Source organism: Pseudoliparis swirei, chromosome 7 (genome assembly GCF_029220125.1).
Source record: "Pseudoliparis swirei isolate HS2019 ecotype Mariana Trench chromosome 7, NWPU_hadal_v1, whole genome shotgun sequence".
In the NCBI taxonomy this organism is placed as follows: Eukaryota; Metazoa; Chordata; class Actinopteri; order Perciformes; family Liparidae; genus Pseudoliparis; species Pseudoliparis swirei.
The window spans coordinates 10,053,725-10,074,384 of record NC_079394.1 but is presented as its reverse complement, the minus strand read 5'-3'; the positions used below and the strand labels follow the sequence as shown (position 1 = coordinate 10,074,384).

At 41.4% G+C, this 20,660-nt stretch overlaps 1 protein-coding gene across 2 annotated transcripts in view; it reads right to left on the bottom strand.

The window, feature by feature from the left end:
- Positions 1-6,134: 6,134 nt before the first annotated feature.
- Positions 6,135-20,660, bottom strand: part of tet3 (tet methylcytosine dioxygenase 3) — a 33,594-nt gene continuing 19,068 nt past the window's right edge. For both annotated transcript variants that reach the window (XM_056418635.1, XM_056418634.1), the window contains 8 exons: positions 19,939-20,029; positions 17,757-17,850; positions 16,707-16,915; positions 15,711-15,861; positions 15,512-15,601; positions 13,995-14,132; positions 13,477-13,831; positions 6,135-13,225 (listed from right to left, as the gene is read on the bottom strand). In XM_056418635.1, coding sequence (XP_056274610.1) covers positions 11,454-13,225; positions 13,477-13,831; positions 13,995-14,132; positions 15,512-15,601; positions 15,711-15,861; positions 16,707-16,915; positions 17,757-17,850; positions 19,939-20,029 — 2,900 coding nt within the window. In that variant the 3' untranslated portion in view covers positions 6,135-11,453. The remainder of the gene's footprint in view (positions 13,226-13,476; positions 13,832-13,994; positions 14,133-15,511; positions 15,602-15,710; positions 15,862-16,706; positions 16,916-17,756; positions 17,851-19,938; positions 20,030-20,660) is intronic.

Here is a 20,660-nt window from a genome sequence, read left to right as displayed (position 1 = left end):
TTATATTATGATGATTTTGTATTGAAGCCCTCAAGTTTTTGTTCAAATATTAATTGTTAATTAATTGTGTGTTTGTGAGACTTGCCAAGGAATTCCCATAACTGAAAGGACATGCATAATGTGTGTGTGTGTAAATGTATGTTTACAGCCGCAGGGTCCTTTGTACCTCTGCTTACGACCTTTGATTTGAAACCCCATCCTCAAAGTGTTCGGCCACATGCAGTCTCATAATTGGACATATGAGTTGATTTGCGCTAAAGTAACTACTCGAATGAAACATGCCGAGTTCTTTTATCTGGTACAAGAGAAGCATCTCACGAATGTACATGACGTCTGCTGCTTTCATTTTATTTGTTTGGCATGCGGCATATATATAAATGAAGGCTCATTATATGAGGTCTTCATTGTGAGTGTCACGCTAATTAGGCTGCATATTAGGCACATTCAATTCAAAGGCATATTAGGCATATTCAATCCAAAGGGAGATATCTAAATGCACAGCAGGCAATCTGCTAATAGCAGATGACTTGCACAAAACTAAATGCTTTATGAGCATAGAGCTTAGTTGTTTGGAATTTTCCTCAGTTTGCATGACGGCAACAAACAAAGCACATTAGAGATCAAGCAATCTGGAAAGTCTGTAGTTGTGTGATGAGTAGATATGATTTTAAGCCAAAAAGAAGTAATGTGTATAAGTAAATGTGATGTAATATTGTACCTGCGCTTTCTTTTTTCAAAGATACTGCACTTAGCATTGTGTCTGTGTGTGTTTTGTGCTCTCACCCCAAGTCAGATAAGGGTTGACCAATGAGTTAAATGCAGAGGTCAAATGTCACCTGTATGTATATAAAAATAGTAATAAAATGTTAGTCTATGAATAAAAATTAATAATTCAAAATTTTGATATAAAGACTTTTCACTTCTGATTAAAGCAGTGTACAAGGGTTAAAATGTCGGACGGGGTTTCCGGTGAGCCATAAGTGACACGGTAAAATGTCAGTCAGCAACCTCCAATCAAGTAAACAATAAACACCCAACAGGAAGAGCATAGTCTGCCTGAAGGGAAACGTATGTGTACATTATGGGGACATTTTATATCAGAGTGCCAGTAAAATATGAACCAAGTTCAGCAAAAAACAAGTGGAACCGAAACTGAAAAACAAGATGGTAATTGCACTCTCAAATAGATCAAGTGCTGTGCTGGTATACAGGACAGAGACAGACAAAGGGTCTCCTCCCGGTGTTGTACTAATGAGAGCATGCATCAGATCCAAAAATAATCACAGTTTTCATAATTTGGCAGCTCAATGAACACGGGTGTCGGACAAGCGGAGATAAGCTCCCTGGCACAGATGATGAAATGCTGAGATTTTGTGTGGAGCTAGACCTCTGCTCTCAGTGCCATCCACAATATAAACAAACCCCAAGATTGAGCAACACCAGCTACTGGAGGAAGGTACTCAGCGGTTTTGGGGGCCGACGACAGGACTCTAATCACGGCCACAGCATCGAGAGCTCAGACTAGCCATCCTGAGAGAGGTGACCTCTGCGTTCTGCTGAGATGAATGACAATGTTCCACCAGCAGTATGTGATTATGACCACATGAGCCTTAATAATGCTCACTCCAAGAGGTTAAGTGCCGGCAGAAGCCGTGCAGCCTCCGACCTTGAAGAAAGAATCAAACGAACAGTGTTTCATTGCAGGACTGCAAAATGACTCGTGTCCTTTTTTAATTATGGAGGTTTTTAATCCTTACAACCTGCTCAAAAATATGTGAGCGCAAAAACTGTGTTTTCAAATATAGCTTTGGGGAAATAGATCATGATAAAAATAATAAAACAACACCCTTTTGGATAATTGTGATTGTGATTTGAATTGATATTTCTTTCCCATTCATACTATTTGATACTTTTGTTAAATGTTTACATTTTCCGATCTTAGTATTTCATTTTTTCAATTTTTTTTGCAATTCTATGTTGGCTTAATCCAGGAAGATGCTCTTATGTTTATTCATGCTTACCTTAAATAGCAGTCAGAGTGCCATTAGCAATGTTTTAACCCTAAATGGTCTTACCGCAGCCTGCTGAGCTTATGTCCTGTGGAGGTACTGAAGTCTCAGGGCAGCCGTTATTGACAAGGAGGAAGGATTTCATGCTGTGGACGATTTCCCCAGAATAACTTCTGGAGCCGACGGCGTCATTCATGTTCTCTGTGATTTGCTTCATATCAGCCTGTGCCACCACTGCAGTTGCCCTTTGAAGAAGGGAAAACCATCATTCTGTCTTTGCATCCTGTGGCTGACTTGTGCCAATAAGTCTGCCTTTAAATATGATACAAATAATAACTTTTTGTCGTACTGCAAAACAATCTCCATGGGGCTGTGGTGGATACAATGTTTTTAATTGTGTGCTGCCATAGCATATAGATAGAGTAACGTGTGTTATACTTGTTCATAGTTTTATATTAGGCTTAAATTAGAACTGCACAGACGACTTAGCGCACACACATCTTTCTCCCTGAGATGAGTTACAAGGACACCAGATGTAGATAGACACAGCGGCCTTGTGTCAACTTAAAAAAGTGATGCAACCAGCTGCAAAGCCTTTTTGAGTTCACTCAACTAAGGGCTAATGTGTTGTGTCAACTTATGATAAGAAGTTCACTCAAAGTGATATCTTAAGTTTGTCAAACGTAACATTACTATTCAGACGTACTTATGTATTTAAGTTAACACTACTTAAAATATTGCATTTGATAGTTACTTCTACTCATGTACTTAAGTTCAGAACACTTAAAATATTAAATTGGAGAAACTTTAAATTGTGTGTTCTTGTAGATTAAAAACATACATCAACAGCACTTAACATTTTTTGTTGAGAGAACTTACTTTTAACTTAAAATGTTTTGTTGAGAGAACTTACTTTTAACTTAAAATGTTTTGTTACTAAATTTCACTGCCCATTATTTGAGTACACTCAACATTCTTTGCAACGTTGCCTTCATTTAAATTAATTAAAAATGTACACCGTTTTCTTTGGAAAAGTCAACAGTTAAAGAAAACAAACTTCTTCAAACACAAAATGTTTATGAACAATAACTAAACATTTGTTTGCATAACTATATGAATTCCAGGTGTCAACACTTGAACATAGACAGCAGAGGGTCAACATCCTTAAAAATCAAAATGGCTGCATAAAGTAAAAAAAAGAAAAAATTATGTTTTGTGAATCCAAAATCAAGGCCTTGAAACAAGCTTTGGAACATGGTTGTGACACGTGTGTAGCCGTCACGAGCAGGTCCCCCCTCCTCTAAAGCACCAATAAGCAACAAGTAGCCAGAGGGATATTTGGTAATAAGGTTTATTCCGACAGCAGACTGTGTCTCTGCTCTCCACGCTCCTCTCATCTCCTGTCTGTCCAGCTCCTTTATGGAGACAGACTCAGATAACCAACACAGATCGTCATCAGCTGGACTGATTACCAATCTGATTACCAATCAGTCCAGCTGATGACAATCAGACACCGCTCCCTGAACCACACCCCCGCTCCACCCACTCTGCAGTATTCCCAGTTCAACTCCTTTCACGTAAGATTCCTCCCAGTCTGTATTCTACACAAAAACAAGCATACAGAGACTATAATAAATATTCACCGCCTCTTTTAAATTTTCATTTTGTTTCTTCCCATTCTGTAACAATACAATTTAAAAGTCAAAAGACATTTGTATGCAGATTTTAAAAACTAAAATATACCACTTTCATACAAGAGTCACCTCCTACACATTAGTATTATAGTATTTCAATCTTCATAGTCTGTTAAATTAAATAAATAAATTGAGCAAAATACAGGGAAACATTTGCTCTCACGGTACAGGCTCCCTTTAATTCAATAAGTGACAAAACCCTGAACTGGAGCAAATCTGCCATTAAACAATGGACAATATCCTTCCAAATCTAATCCATATCTAAATATAATAAACAAACAATGGTATCAAAAACCAATATATTTTAAACAGGGGCTAAAGAAAATATTTTTATATTATTTTATTATTTAAAATATAAGATTAAAGTAGTATATATATATATTTACATATATGTATTTATATATGTATTTGTATATATATATATATATATATATATATGTGTGTGTGTTTACTGACATACATGCGCAGTGGCCTTAGTTACCTCAGCAGATGCCCAAACCACTATATTAAGTTTTCTCAACTTAACATTTTAAGTGGATTCCACTCTTTATTAATGAAATTGACATTTTGAGTTTGTTCAACTTTTTTCAAAGGCATTTGTTGACTCAACTTTTAAAAAATGTGTTAGGACAACAAATTTGAAGTTGGGCTTTTTAGAGTGTATTAACTGGTAGAGAGGAGACTGTGTAGACTAGAGCAAGGGCCAGCAGGCTCAGACCCAAAAACGATAAGAGAGTGACGAGGGGGGAGCAAGAACCTCCATGTTCCTTAAAGTAACCGGCTTGAACTGGGGCAGGGGTCAAACTAAGTGACGAGAAATAATATGTAATGAGGGAGTGGACTCATGCATTGAGTGTGATGGTATAAATAATATGTATATATGTTTATTCAGCGTGTTGGGAAAGACAGATGTGGAGGAGGGTTGTTGTCTTTAATACCAGACCCAACTCAGGTGTATTTGTGAAACTGTTGGTTACAAATAAATCTACGTGAAGTGAACTCTGATCCAAACTCTCTGTGTCTTGTGGGTGTTTGATTACTGAGGTCCAGTGTGTGAGTATCGCGTGGCGTCTTACTAGCAGTCAGATAGGAGAGAGATACAAGTTTATAGGCATCAGGTTAAGAGATTAGTCAGAATCTATTGTCGAAGGAAGAAATCCAGCCACACAGGGCCAAATTAAATATCTAGAACCTCATCAGTGTATGGGCTGTATTGTATTGTTATTTCAAATGTATTGGTTTCCTTTTTTTCAGAAAAACTGGACTTTCAAAATAAATAAAAAAAGCCAAAACACAGCATTGCATAGATCTATAAAATACAAGGATGTGGTACATGTTTCATTATTAATGGGATATGTTGTTTAGCACATGGTCCCTGAGAGTAGTTCTACCATTAGTTGGACAACATGTTTAGTGACTGTTATTTTTCTCCTTACCATCTGAGTTGTGTTGAATATTAAAATTGAATATTAAGAGATTACAAAATATTTTTAAAATAAATTGTCTCTTTAGCTTTGTTGTGAACTTCCATGAAATTATAAAGAATATCTTAGTATATTGTCATTACAGGCCCCCAGACTATTTCTCCTGTCTAGAAAGGACGGGCTAGTTGCTTCCTGAATAAAATCCCATTTCGGAGCATCTTTTGAAACATCAACTTTTCTTCCTCTGCCTCCTCTTCTGGCTCACAGTTACTTCAAAACCATCTTTTTCATGATCATAATGCATGCAATCAATCATTTTTTCCCTCATTCGCATCAGAGCTTTTCTTTTCTCAGTTGGTTGCGAGTGCTTCCCTTGGTTTGTGCTGCCGGTTCCTTCATCACAATGTCGTGATGATCTAGGCGCTCAAAAAGCTTTGATCTTCGAGTGTTGTGGCAGTTTTTCATCCACTTACAAAATCCTTATAATTCTATTGGCGATATACCACCATATAATGGAAAATACATCTTTCATCATTCATGCATCATCAGCAATGTGGGGCTGCCATCAATCTAAACTTGGACAATATCTTTGCTTTTTTTTTTAAAGAGCAATTTCTTTTATGTGTATTACTGATGAAAGTGTTTACTCACATGTAATGCATTATTCACAATTATAATTAGCCGACTGGTGTAAAGTACAGGGTCAATATTACAAAGGACATAGTTGAGATCATCTGTAATAGATCTGCCTGTTTGGCAAACTAATTCATTGGAAAGTCGAAATGGCAAAGTGCATCCTCCATAAAGCCACCGTACATGCTCGAAGCATTCTGCTGCCTACATTGTTTTGTTAGTGCAGGTGAGTGTGTGGGAGGGGGAAAAGGAGGACAATGAATCAGTCAAAGCCCTAGCTGGAGCTTCTTTATTTATTAACTGGAACGTCACTGCAATCAACATCCAAATTGGTTAAGTCTTGAGTGTAAAAATAAAATGAACCAAACAGGGTATCACTTCAATGTTTTTATTTATCGCGCAACATAAAACAATATTGTGGTTTCTTTTACCACATACACTATGTATTCACATCATACACCATACAGCTACAAAGAGAGAGAGACTGAACAAAAACACTTTTTTACATACTGCATCCTTGACATGAAAATAAAGAACCAAGAAAAATCCTAACTCAAAAAGGAAAGTAGCTGCCAGTTGTGTCGGCTCTTTTTTGTGTGTGTACGGGCCAGGCTCCAAGTCTCTATCTAAATTTGGAGAGTGTTCATTAAATTAGGTGTTAAACAGACTTCTAAATGTGGGCCATACACAGTGAGATGCATTTGTATATCTATGTTTGTGTGTACGCGTGTGTGAGAAAGACAAAATATACAAGGTGTTAAGAATAAGAGAGGGGTTGAGTAAAGGAAGTGCATGTCCAGGAAGAGGAAGGGGGGTAGAACACAACTGCTATTCTTGTATTCAAATATCTTAGCATTAGGTTAACATGAACGTGTACAGCATACTCAAAAGATCATTTCAATAGCCTTTGATACCTTGGCTGGACCAAACATGAAACCCAGATAACAGTCTTCATATAATATGATTCTATATCTCATCCTATTTTGAATGAGGTCAAGTACAATGTGGTAAAGAGTATGAAGAGAGAACGTAATCAACTGTTTAAGTGCCCCTTTGCCCTGTAAAAAGAGATGTCATTGTGTAGCATTGTAACAAAAGACCTCTTAAAGTCAGCACCAGGGCAGCTTCCCATCCTGTGAAACAGCTTGAATCAAACCTATATTTTTCTTGACATTCGAAGAGCTCAGAAAAATATTTGTGGCAATCATTTATCCCTCGCATTTCTTTTTTTTCCCACAGTGAATATTTAGTGTAGCATCATAGCACCAGCTGACCGATCCCCCTCCCCCCCCATCTCGGTAGGAGTGTGGGAGGAAGGTGCCTTTCATGAGAAGCTTCTCTCAAACCTCTTGAGAAGTTAGAAATTTACAAAGTTATTAAGGTACCACATACACTGTATCCTCAGCACCCATGTTAGGCAGGTGTGTGTGTGTGTGTGTGTGTGTAATCTGGGCCATGCATTATGGTTGAAGAGTAAAATGGGCCGTGAATGTACCAGTCCCGGCCCCTGCACCAGTCAAACTACTGTTGGCCATGATGTGTGTACGATACGATTAATTATTACAAACTAAACACATAGTTTTCTTCCAGAGGGGCATCATGATTTTGAAGCCAAGTTCCTTTACTATTATGAGTAGATAATGATAGATACATCTAAACAAGCAGGGAGTCTCTTACCTGATAGTCTAACACAACGGACAAAGATTGCTGGGCTATTAACCCCAAAACATCGCTCACTGACTCGCCTCATCACTCCTTTGGATGCGGTCCTGCACATGAGCGGTGGTCAATTTGTAAAGGGCTCTACTGATTTTAAGGAAATAGGTCAACATTTTGGGAAATATTAGAAAAAGACGAGGAGATGTGCACCACTCTCATTTCTGTACGCAGCCAGTTAGCTTAGTTTAACATAAAGGACTGAAAACAGGGGGTACAATCTAGCTTGGATTTGACCAAAGATAACGAAATCTGTCTGCCAGCACTTGAAAAGCACGACTGCCTAATCCACACAGCAGCAACAGACGGACAATTTTAGTTTGAGTGCCACACAGTAAGTTCCTGTAGTCGCTGCTGGTGACCGAGAAGACATAGTCTGGCACGTAACCACCGTGAAACCAAAACTCAACGTGTTTAAACTTTGGTTTTTGGACGGATTAATGACGGATGCCATGTGTTAGAGAGATTTAGAGGCTTTGCGAGGTGGATTGTGTTGCCTGTTCACAGAGCTAGGCTAGCTGGTTCCCCCTGTTTGCAGTCGTTATGCTAAGCTAAGCTAACCGTCTGCTGGCTCCGGCTACATCCTTCAGAATACAGAAAGGAGAGCGGTATTCGTGTTCTCATCTAACTCTCGGCAAGAAAAGTAAATAATCACATTTCTCAAAGTGTCTGATCTATTTATTTAAACAACAGCACATTGTAGGTTCATGGCTACCTTTTTATATTTGACTTTAGCTTATTGCCACTGTTGCTGAGTTTTCAGGCTGAAGTTGAAATTTGACATTGCTTATAATTTGACATGACGGAGTGTCTCTTGAGTTGTTGACACCTGCTGTAAAAAGCCAAATGATGATTTATTGTCAAGCAGAAGATTTTCTAAAACCCTGAACTTTATACTTTTTGTAAGAATAAGGTCAGTCAGAGAACTGCATCATGGGTGATCCTCCAGTTATTTTGACTGTCGCCAGTGAGTAAGTGTTATGTTACATAATCGGGCTAATGATTTTCTTTTTAGAAAGTGACAGGTCTCTGTCAGATACATGCTGACAAGGGGTTACAGTACTTATGAAAGCAGAACAGCAGTGTTACTAAGCACACATTTACACACAACACAGGTGTTGTTCAGGGCTGTCAGAGACTTCAAAATACCCCCTTGTCATTCATGGTTTAGTTACTATCCTCACCAGTTAAATAATCTTACCTAAATATTTTAATATTTACATTTTTATCTCTCTTGAGAAGAAAAAAAAAAACAGAAAAACTAAGCTTCAAGTTGTCAATAATCGGCTCTTCTTTTTGTCATCAAAATCAAGATTAAAAGTGCTTTTATAAATCTTTTCTTCTCTATGTACAATTTGTATTAGCTATATATAAAAAGATGAAAAAACAATAACATCAAAGACAATCATTATCATCATAACCATGTAGTAATAAATAAGAGTTCAAAAAACAGGTTAAAATGAGTGTGGAGATTTAGAGCACAAAAAGAGACATATGCGTTTATATGTATTTCTACCCTCGGGAGCAAGTTGTTGATTGTGACCAGTGTCTCTACAGCGTGAGGTAGAGAGCTGGACACACTCTTTCACAGACAACCAGGGTCTTGACCCGAACAACCACTCAGCACCAGGAGTCGCTCACTTTCATTTTCGACAAATGTTGCAAGTTAAACGATGTCACCGCTTGAATCCAATGAATCAAATAGTCACATGGTCGATGCCTGAAAACAAAAATGAGTGGTTCACAGGATCCTATCCAGCCTATCAATTAGTCTCTCTCTTTGGCTTTTCTTTTCAACCGATGCGTTTGAGTTATTTTTCACACACACAAGCAAAGTGAGAGACTCATTGACTCAACGCACTTGCATTTGACGCCTACCCCCAGGCCTCCATTTACTATTGTGATCTCTGTGAATGGGTTACCAACAATGCACTGACGCGACTGTGCCTTCTCTGCCCTGTACAGAGCACTTTGTTTAAAACATAACCAAATGCAAAAAGCACCTCAAAAAGAAACCGGTTCTCAAGCCCAAAACGACAGAGCTGCAACTGACTGACTGGCTCTGTGGTGACACGGTGGCTGCAGAAGGACACATCTCTCTCTTTCCGCTCGAAGATGGCAGCACCATGCAGAGGAAGGAGTGGGCCCTTCTACAGTAAATCAAGTGTAATAGGAGAGCACCAGAGTGTGTGTGTGTGTCGTAGCACCAAAAGCACTGCTGTCCCAACACTGTTTCCTTCTGCTCAAACCAGGACGGGCTTTCCCAAAAGCATCCATTCACATCTGTGCCACGAGATCAACTGAACCATGGTCAGCAACAGCGATCCCCCTCGACTGGTCATGTTAAAGGAGCAAAGCAAGGCTACCAGTTTCTCAGTGGATCTCACATGCTAGAAGGTTTGTTTGTATGCACCACTTTGAAACGGCAGACACCACTGCCCTCTAGAGTTTACACTGGAAGCTGCTTCCGCTTACTTGAATGTTATAGGAAGATAAAGTGTGCCACCTGGTCCATCCTGATGTGGTAATTGCAGATCTGGATCAAAAGGCATTTGCAAATAGTATCACTCATGTTGGCCTCTGTGGAGCACCAGGTATGTAACTGTACATGACAAGCAAAGGAAAAGCATTTTTACGCAAATGTCCTTCACTGATGTCTTGAAGCAATCACTCCAGATTGGTCAAAACAAATGAGTCGAGCCGGGTTAGAGAGCACCTTAGTACAGCATCAAGTGCCATGAAGAGGAGCGGAATGAAAATCAATCATAGCTAGAAGTTGAGCACCAGTCTGAAGCTGGAGGAGTACAGAAGAGGAGGAGGAGGAGCACGTCATCTGACGACATAAGAAGCAGCAAACTGTTCTCAAAATGTGGTTTTAGGGGCAAAAGCAATTATTTTTAACCTGAGCATTATTTTTCTACTTTTGCATCACAATGCTTGGTTAGTTTAGTTTTTGTCTTTAAGGAGCTCTGCTTTTCAGCTGTTCTCGTTCAAGCAGCCTCCTTCCGATAAGTCCTTTTCATGTGTTTAGGTGTTTATACGTCTACTAAATCTGAAATAACGCAAATACCAAGATACAGTATATGCAAGTTCCATGCAACAGAACATATCAAAATGAATATTGGTAGTATCCAGTACAGTGTTAATGTCTTTTGTGTATTAAAGAGCAGTGCGGTTTGTAAACCGTATTATTGTCAGGATAAGAAATATATATTCAAACACAAAGCTAGGAAATAGAGGCCCAGGTTGTTAATAATTGTAATTATCTTTTATGGGGGCCTCCTGTTGTAAGATCAAAGGTATATACCAGCAAATTGTCCAAAATAGACCTGGATATCTAAGACAAGCCTACTGAAAAGGCTTTTATGTACATATGATTACGGTAATATTGATTTGCTGTCTTACCAGGCAGATAATGGCTCCTCCTCTAAGTACAGCTGGAAGATTGACAAGAACAAAGAAAATCAGAAACATAAAAAAAGGGTACACGATTCCCAAACATGGAAAAGAAATTGTCGAGTCTGACTGACTCAGACTGATTGATTAAACAAAAATATATAACCAAAAACAATCACATCATTAATAATAACATTAATGAAAACAGCAATAATAAAAAACAAACAAGTCTTCATTATAATACCTGTAAGAACAACATTGACAGTAACAATAGCAATCATAATAATATCGATAATAATAGCAATAATTAGAATCATTAAAATTCTATGAACAAGAAAAAGCAATGGAGATCCTCTCTAGGGAAGAGAGAGGAAGAGCACCACAGGCAGTGTGTCTGAAGCCCAAACAATTGCCTGACATGAGGTAAAAAACAATTTTAAAAAACTTCCGTCACGTGGACACCGACGGGGGCAGAGGATGGAGAGATGCCAGACAGTGGGACGGCTGAGAGACATTCATCCTGCTCATCTCCAGCCCTCCACTGCGCCGCCCTGTAGCTTTCTGTCTGTATTCATCTGACTTCAGACATAGTGGCTGTAGGGCCCAGTGAGGCGGGTGAAGGCATAGGGAGACACAGTAACCGTAGAGGAGGTGTGGAATGTGGGGGCTAACCGCGTCACCGGCCCCTCCCTCTTGTCTTTAAATTGTCCAGGTCCTGGACTGGCACCTGCCGCTGTAGCCCCCCACTTGCGTTTCTTCCCGAGGGCCTTGATTTCCTCCTGGGAGAGGCCGAGGAGAGCCGCTTCCTGCTGCCTCTGCAGCGCTCGCTCTGCCAGCAGCTTCATTTTGGCTTCCCAAATAGCCATGCCGTGCATGGGCTGGTTGAGGTTCTTGTGCTGGTAGAAGACCAGGGAGATGCGGGTGGGGTGCGAGCGATCAGGCTTTTCGACCGGAGTGGTAGCATGTAGTTCCCGACGGGCACATTCAATCAGGATGGAGCCATGGGCTGGTGCTACCGCTAGACCACCAATGTTGGGATCCAGGAAGTTGTGCTCGCTGTCAGACCATTGTTCTTCCTCGTACTCGTCACGGCCCTTGGTGCTCTCAACGTCACTCTCTGCTCGGCCGGGAGTCCAGCAGGCCTGATCTGACTGCTGCAGGGCATCAGGGAAGAGACGACCCTCAGGGGCAGGGGACGGGGAAATACCTGCCATTGAACCTCCACAAGACTTCCAGGCATTCTCTTGGAGCCCAAGAGGAGTGGTACACCGACTTTCCTCAGTCTTGGACCAGATCTTGTCAGGATAGGCTCCAGCAGGATTGCTGTGCTTGAAACCGGGGCTATATGCTGCAGGACCCATGGCCCAAGCATTTGGCTGAGGACTCGGAGCAGGGCTGGCCCAATGCCTGGGGGTGCCTGGCCCTGGGGTGCCTGGCTGTGGTGTAGCTGAGCCTGAGTGAGAGCCGCCAGGCTGTGGTCTGCCTGTCTGAGGGGTGCTTGGGCGCGAGGTGGAGGGGCGTGTGGACCCTTGATGCATGTTACCTGGGAACGATGTCCCGAGGTGAGGGGATGGAGATGGAGACGGATGTACCTGAGGGGAAGGTGATGGAGCAGGGGAAGCAATCAGAGGATTTGAGCCTGGGTAGGATGTCCACTGCTGGGGGTAAGGAGAGGGCTGCCGCTGCTGGTGGAACTGCTGCTTGTCCGGGTTCAACAATGAGGCTTCGGGACATAGTTTAGAGTTCAGATGGCCTTCCCAGTTGGTGGGAACGATACTTCCATTAAACTTTAAGTTAGGTGTGTCGGCACCAGCCTGGCTCTGCATTGTGCCTTCATAGACTGGCACATCCATAGGCTCCTGTTTGATGACTGGAGTGCCTCTGTTGGAGTGTTCAGAGGATACAGAGGAAGGACGGGACTGGTTGTGGTCTACATGCTGGGCGTAAGCGCTGAGGTTTGGTTGGTTGGCTTGCTCTGGGTGGCTGGGGAAGGGCTGTGCCAGTCGGGCCTGAAGGCTCTGAATATCAGGCTTCACATCAACCTGGACAGCCTTGCTGCCTGCTTTGGGCAAAGAGCCATTGCGACCCTCGTAGGTCCTCAACTTAGGGCGGAAAAGTGCATTGGGGGAGTAGTTGTAGTAGCCATCGTGCATTGCGGGCAGATTGTGGTGGTAACCGTTGACTGGGTCAGATGCAGAGGGCTGGCCAGTTGGGGGAAGGCCTCTCCTTACATAGTAGGCAGGGTGTTGATAGATGTTGCTGAATGGGTCTGCTGCCTGCACAGGGTATCCATCTATTGATCCATTAATGGGCTCCTTCTTGATGTTGGGTTTCACCTCTTGTTTTATAATTGCTGAATGTTTGAAAGAAAGAAAAGATAAATTACACACTAAACTTAAAACTCATTGAAGTTTGTACTTGTTTATGCCTTCTGTATTGGAGTTCTGTTACACATTGATTGCAGGTTAGGGTTATGGTACAGTCCTTTTGGGCTATCTGACAATCCTCCAAGTGAAGCAATTTCAAATAATTTGCCTTATAGTCTAAAAATCTGTTGAACACCTTTAAAGTACATGATGAGTTGTACAAAAACCAACAACTAACCTTTATTGCCTCGGGGTTGAGGGGAACCTGTGATGCGGACCTCAGCCTTGACCACTGTTTTCTCTGGTGTCTCTCCTGCCTGCTGCATGAGTTTATTTTTCTTCTTCTCCGAGTTGGCCTTCTTGGCCTCCAGTCTGCGCTGTCGGCAGGATTTGGCAGGTTCGGGCAACTTGCGTACCTCACGGCGAAAAGCCTGAAGCACATGGATGGCTTTTGTCTGCATCTTGAGACGCTGGGCCTCCTCACTGCCAAACTCATCAGTCGTGGAGATCCGATAAAGAGGCAACACATGGAGCTGCTCATCCTCTGGAATCTCCTTCACAGAACGGTTGTCCTCCTTCGTCAAAGTACAGACCTAACAGAGAGGGAGAACGAGCACAAGATGAAGTGTAAACTGTCACAAGATAGAAAACATTGGCATTTCTGATTCATCTTATTCACACAAAAGAACAATATATCCTCTATTCACCTTAAATATCCCCCAAACACACATATAAGAGTATGATGAGTGATCTTACCACTGTGCAACCATTGTAGAGGTTGTGCTGGTCCTTGTGAGCGTGGGCACAGAAGTCCATGCAAGCAGTGACTCCAGAGAACGGACGGCCCTCCTTCAAGCCGAGTCTGCATTCTGGAGCTGTTGACTCGTACTTGCACTGAGGAAGACAAAATAAATGACTTTTATTTCTTGACATTTCACATTACTGGTATGATATTCCATATTGTCAAAACGTAGTCATAATTTAGTCAGTCACTGTCAGTAGATTATTTTCTGTTTCTTAGTCTTTGCACATAAGTAGGAAGTGTTATTATGTGAAAGTCTTCATGGTCTGGTGTACAGTATGACTCATCGTGTGTGAGGAAGATGCCAAATATAGTTGGTGGCAACATGAGGTTGACTGTGTAGGTCAACGGTGTCAAAGACAAGGTTCGGGGGCCGAATCTGCCCCCCCCCCCCCCCCCCCACATCATTGTATGTGGCCCCTGGCGGCTTGAAAGACATATGATCACCTTTTCTTAAAGAAATGTAAACAAATAAATATCCTATGCTTTTATTTTGAAGGTTTCAAATTAAATGGGTTTATGTTATAATATTAGATAAATGTTCTTATGTACAATATTTTTACCCTCAAATAAACAATAATCAAATGCAAAAGAGAGTTATTTAACTCTATGTTCGGGAGTAGTTTATACCGTTTCAGTTACAACCAGGCCCTTTGAGGGCAGCCATGATGCTGATGTGGCCCACGGTGAAAATGAGTTTGACACCCCTGCTGTAGGTATTAAACCGCCATGGTATGGAGGCCACAGTCTGGTGCACACAGCCTCACACATAGTATGTAGATGGTTGCAAATAATGTGGAACGAAAGTTCACAAGTGCCAGTTCCTCCCGTAAACTTTTAACTGGATGTCAGCAACATATGCTAAAAAATGCAAATGCAAAATGTCACCTTGACCCCAGTAAGAGGATTTTGTCAGTCATCTTTGAACCCATTGGTTATAGGTCTGACGACGGATACACCTCTAAGGGCAAGGGGATATTTTGCTGGTGTTACGTTGGAAACAGCGGATATACGGGCCAAGGTTTCCTGTTCCGTGTACAGCTAATTTTTTCAAGTTTAAAGTCCAATTTGAGATGCAAGACTGGAGGTCTAGTTTATGACTGGAGTGTTTCACAAGTAGCCGGTTTACAATCTGATTGTAACCAATAAAAGGCTAAATCATCATCATCATTCAATCAAAACATGCTTGAATATGATCGGTCCATATTACTACAAACAGGAAACGCTTCCAATAACAAAATCTTGTGGAGTTTCCTACAGACTCTATGTGAATGCAGAATCTGTTCATAAAGATTAGTTTGTCACTGGCACTTTCACTACCCTCTGTTCCAAATAAATGAGAAAAAAAACGATCCATATGCACAAAAATAATTCTCTAACATACTCGCATTGAACTGCGACTCCTAAACCAGGTTTTGTATCGAATCGTGACCTTTGTGTAGCGTTGCAGTCCTCGGCCTTCACAACAAACCTGGTTACTGTAGGCCTGTGGCGCCAGCTGCTCGTACAAAGGAGCCAACTCAGTTGCCAGATGTTGGAGGTTATCCCTGAGTTTATCCTCCTGAGGAGCACAGACAAAGAATACAGATCAAAACAAAACACAGAGCCAATGATGCATTGATGTATTCCTGTATAATGCATACAACAAGTGGCTTTTATGTGATGAGTACCTCTTCAGGGTGATCTCCTTGTAGCCTGAACTTGCGTGGAATTTTGCTTCGGGCGTACTTGCAGCCATTAAAGTACATACTCCAGGAGCAGCCAAAGGAGAAGGATGCGCCACAAGATTCACTGTTCTTGCCTTGACAGGCACAGGTCCGGCTGCAGGGGGAGACAGTGAGCATGTCGTCAGCTTCACGTATACATGATGTGTGACCTGAGCATGCTTAAATTTACAGCATGTGTCCACTATATTTATACTGGGTTGAGTGTCAGATATAACAATGTGGCAGAGATAAAAACGGTGTATTGTGAGGTAAGTTGTGTGATTGGAGCATTAACATGGTCTGAAACTCCTTAGAAGTGTCATAAAAAGTTTGTACATGTATTTTAATGTATATTTCTGAATGTGTAGCACGGAGAGAGACAATGTGTCCTCCTCTTAATACTCAATACAGTTCATAGTATATAACTAGTGTAATGACACAGAGGGAATAAGACTTTAATTTCTAACCACAGCTGGTGAATGGCGGTTATGTCTGAACCAGGTGAAACACGGGCGTGTCGACACACATTCATGGCTCATTGTGGAAGTGGGTCATATGACCACCTTTCTTTAAAGATATTGCATGTGCGTGATCACGATACATTGTTTGGGAGCCGGATGTATGACATAGATAATGTGTGCACGACAACGTTTGTCTTTGTGCACACACATTATTTGGCTTAAATATTGCTTTATGCCTCGAGAGTATATTTTCCATGTGACAGATGTCCATGTTAGGACCCTCACATGGGAACTATCGACATGTCATAGGTCTTCCTTAAAAGTTCTGAAAAAGATGACTTGAGATCAAATAGCTCAAGGTGTGCTTCAAAAACAAGTCATACAGGTGCAGTGAAGGTGCAATATAATTATGAAATACACACAGGCTGTCTTCTCTATGCACATTCACCAACTTGTATGTCAGAAAACCAGTGTAAAAGAGTTCCCATCAGCTACTCACTCATCATTGAGGCCACAGCGTCGGCTGGTGGTGTTGCCAAATGTGGCGAGAGTGCCACTGAGCTCGTGGTACAGCTTGTCAGCCAAGGCCCTCGGGACACCTTCCCAGACCATAATGAGGATGATGATGAAAGCGTTGTCACAGTGGTGGCCTGCACGCGGACGCACCATGCACAGCAGCTTCTCTGCCTCGCTGCCACGACGGATCACCTGACAGGAAACAGAGTTTATTGTTATCTTTGTTTTATTTTTTTATCCAGGGGGTTAGGTTCGGGAAACACGCTGGTTCTTAATCAGAAACACCTCATTTATGCTCAGTAAGTTCCTCTCCCTTGATGTTAACACAGAGTTACAGTGGATGTTTCTGCAGTTGAAGTTGGATAACTGGACTGAAATCCAAACCTGCTGTTATGACTGGATACCAATCCTAAATCTGCTCATGATGCTGGATGTTAAATACATTTAGCCGGAGAGCATCAAACTATAAAGATATACGAGTGAACCAAGAATATAAAGATCCAACATTTTAGTTAATATCTGACTCCACAACAGTTATTTTCTTCCAGAAACGATAAAAGGCTATTGAGATGTGCAAGCCTGATCTCTTTCACTTTTACTACCTCCACACTCCCTCCCCCTCTCTGTCTCCAGCACACACCCACACACACTCTCCCTCAGTAGGATAGCTGTTTCTATAAAGTCATTAGCAGGATGTGTCAGGGGTGACAGGAGGGGAGGCCGGACAGTTGTTACAGAGAGTGAGACCTCCTCCTCGTTTACTCACATTAGGTGACAAACTTGCCTTGGTGTCTCCCCAGGACCTCTCATGATACACACATACTGCAGCTGCTGTTGATTGGCTGTCATTGTTGTCGGGGGGGACGAAAGTCCCAAACACTATTCCTCCTCTCTCTCACTTACAAACCATCAGGCTTTCACTGAGTTGTTGACAGACAATACCAAGTCTCACCGATATTGAAAGGTATGTCTTATAAGGCTCTTTCAGAACTTCAAACGCATGGCAGATGAAATGTGACGTGATGCTACTTACCCACTTAGCAATAGGACATCCTCGGGAGCTCTTTCCCTCTCGCCCTGTGTACACCACCTTCTCAATCCGGATGGCCTCCCCCTTCTCTCCATACCTACACAGAGGAGGAGAAACACTTCTGAGCCCTGATGCCTGACTTTAGGGCTGTGAGACGCCATGCTGACCCTCATGTGGCCTACACCTAAACACACAGTGAAGTCTTTCCTGTGTGGCCGGGCCCTAAGGGGCCACCAAGTCGACCTCAAAGAATGTGCTTTCGGACTGATCAGACGCTTTGCATCAGTTCCAGTCGTCTCATAAAAGTCAAACACACAACAACCCATGTACAGTCTGCTCAACTTTAAAAACATTAAACGTGTGGGATTGGTAATTAGCGCTGGCCGGTGAGGAGCGTTCACAACGCTCTGCTTGGATTCACACAAGCACGGCAGAGTTAAGCTGAACCCGCTCGACACACTGACAGCCACAGGGATTTCTCCTGGAGGTATTTATGTGCTGGTGTTTGCTGTGTTGGCGTCGCGGCTAACTACATTTCCCAGTAGCGTGGTGGTAACGTCGATGTTGTCCAAATAAATAACTTTTTTTCAGGAGCAGTTTCACACAAGAATTTCAAAAGCTCAAACATCTATGGATGTTAGATTTAGCTGTGCATTTATCGTGAAATATACAACATACATCGTCATTTATATTACCGTATTAATTATATTATTAACGTATTATATACTTTATATGAGGCATATGTATTAATATTACTTATTTTATATAAATAGCAGAGACTTGGAAATAAGCTATTTCAATTAAACAAATAAATTTGATGAAGTTAAACTACTTTATCCATGTTGCTGTAGCTTAAATCGCTACGTTTTCCTAGAGGAGGCGGAGATCAGGTCAGAGGTTGCGTTGGGATGGGGATAGGTCATCAGAACTGGTCAGAGGTTCGCTCACAGCTTAAATCAGGTCTCCTGCTTGCTTGATATCTGCCATTGTGAAAACTTCAGCCCTGAGTAGATTTGGTGTGACAGTGAACACAAGGGGCTCTGACTGAATAGGAACCCCGAAGGTGGCTCAGAGAATGGGAGGGGAATGGGCTGCGTCACCACAGGGGTGGCCCGCTGGGGTCAGGGGTGGGCCAAAGGTCATTAAGGGACATTGGGGCCTTAACTTCTTATGTCATCTCTCAAACAAAAAAAGTGGCATCCCCCCTCACTCGCTCTGTGCTCTTCTGGAACTCATGACTCATTGGTCCTATTGGAATCCAGCCTTTCAGCGGATAAAATCAAATTGCGTCCCTGACTACAACATTCAGTACTGTTAACATGAAGCATGACACAATGAGGCATCCGGTTATAAGATATGGTTTCACAGGTATGCATAACATAACAATATAGTGTCAGAATGTGTTGACCAGGCTATGAAAAAGAAAACAACTCTGTATGTATTCACCATTAAAACTGTTGATCACTGCCTTTGATCAGAGTTATGTTTTAGTAAGATAGACCAACAATTATTTTAAAATTATTGCTGCGATTTAGTTATTAAAATACCAGCTTTGGAGCTTTCTGCTGTTTCTTCTTGAAAAAAAAGTGTTATTACCAAGTCTGCTGATGCATAGCAAACAAAGTAACACCACCTGATTGGATTGTTTTGGTGAGGATTAAGCTTTATGTCATCTGTTGGTATATAAATATGTACCTTACCTTATATTTTATTGTGATAATATTTGTTTGATTTCAGGCTCTAAACGGAGAGATTTCAGCTTTGTATGTATGTACAATATTTGCATCTATAAAAACCAAACGTCAGCCCTAATTGTAATACTGAGGAATGTTACGTCATATAAATAATTAAATGTGATATTAGTGCATAAAAAATGCGCCATCTTTCCTTCATTCCACCTGTCTTACTCTCTCTTCTTCTTTCTCTGTGATTTGATTTATATCCTCCCTCATTCATCTCATTCCCAGCAATCATCTGCTGCTTCCCTTGTGCTCCTGCCTCTGTTGTGCTGATGATGCTGATATTTCCTGTTTCTCCAACTGGATTCTGGGTCACAGATTCCCTCAGGACCAAATGAGAGGAGGAGGGAGGGAGGAGAGAGGAGGAGGAGGAGGAGGAAAAGGGAGTGACAGGAAAAGCAAGAGCATGTAGGAGTAAGAGAAAAAGAGAAGAAGAGAAGACTCACCTCGTCTCCATCAGGTCTCGTATGGAGGCGACAGTAGGTCCTGATCCCAGGTGATTGTAGTAAGGTCCTTCATCTTTCTCCAGGATTTGTTCTAGAAAAAGAAAGAGTAGAAGGTGAGGAGAAAGCACATTGCTGGACCTAAGAAAACACTGTGTACACAATATACAACAGATCACTATATATATATATATACCTAATGTGTATTACTTAATAATACCACTATGTGATGATTATAGTATACATCTAGTTATGATATAGCATGCTCTAGTTAGCTAGATAGTAAAATAAGTAACACAACATGTGTACTACTTTTAGGTTTCATTTTTTAACTTCCTTATCTTAGACTCAGAGAGGAAGTGAAGTCAAATTGTATTCAGTTTACTAGGATATAACTTGCAGGGGCTATGATCACAGCTATTATCATGTACTGTTTTTGGTGGATATTTCTTATTAAAACTTCACAAACGCGATTATTTAAAACTATGATTCTGCATTAAATATAGTATTTTAATTGAAATGTATGTATTTATTGCATCAATATTATAAGTCACTGTCTGCAGTGATAGAACTTAGGCTTCATAAATGTTCTTGCAATTCCCTTTAAGTTGAAAATATTCACAGTAAAAGCCCTTTGACTTCAGTAAAGAATGCAGTGTCTGAGATAGGAATCACATCCTGGTTGTGTGTTGTGATGTATTTTTGGACCAACTCAAAGACATCCT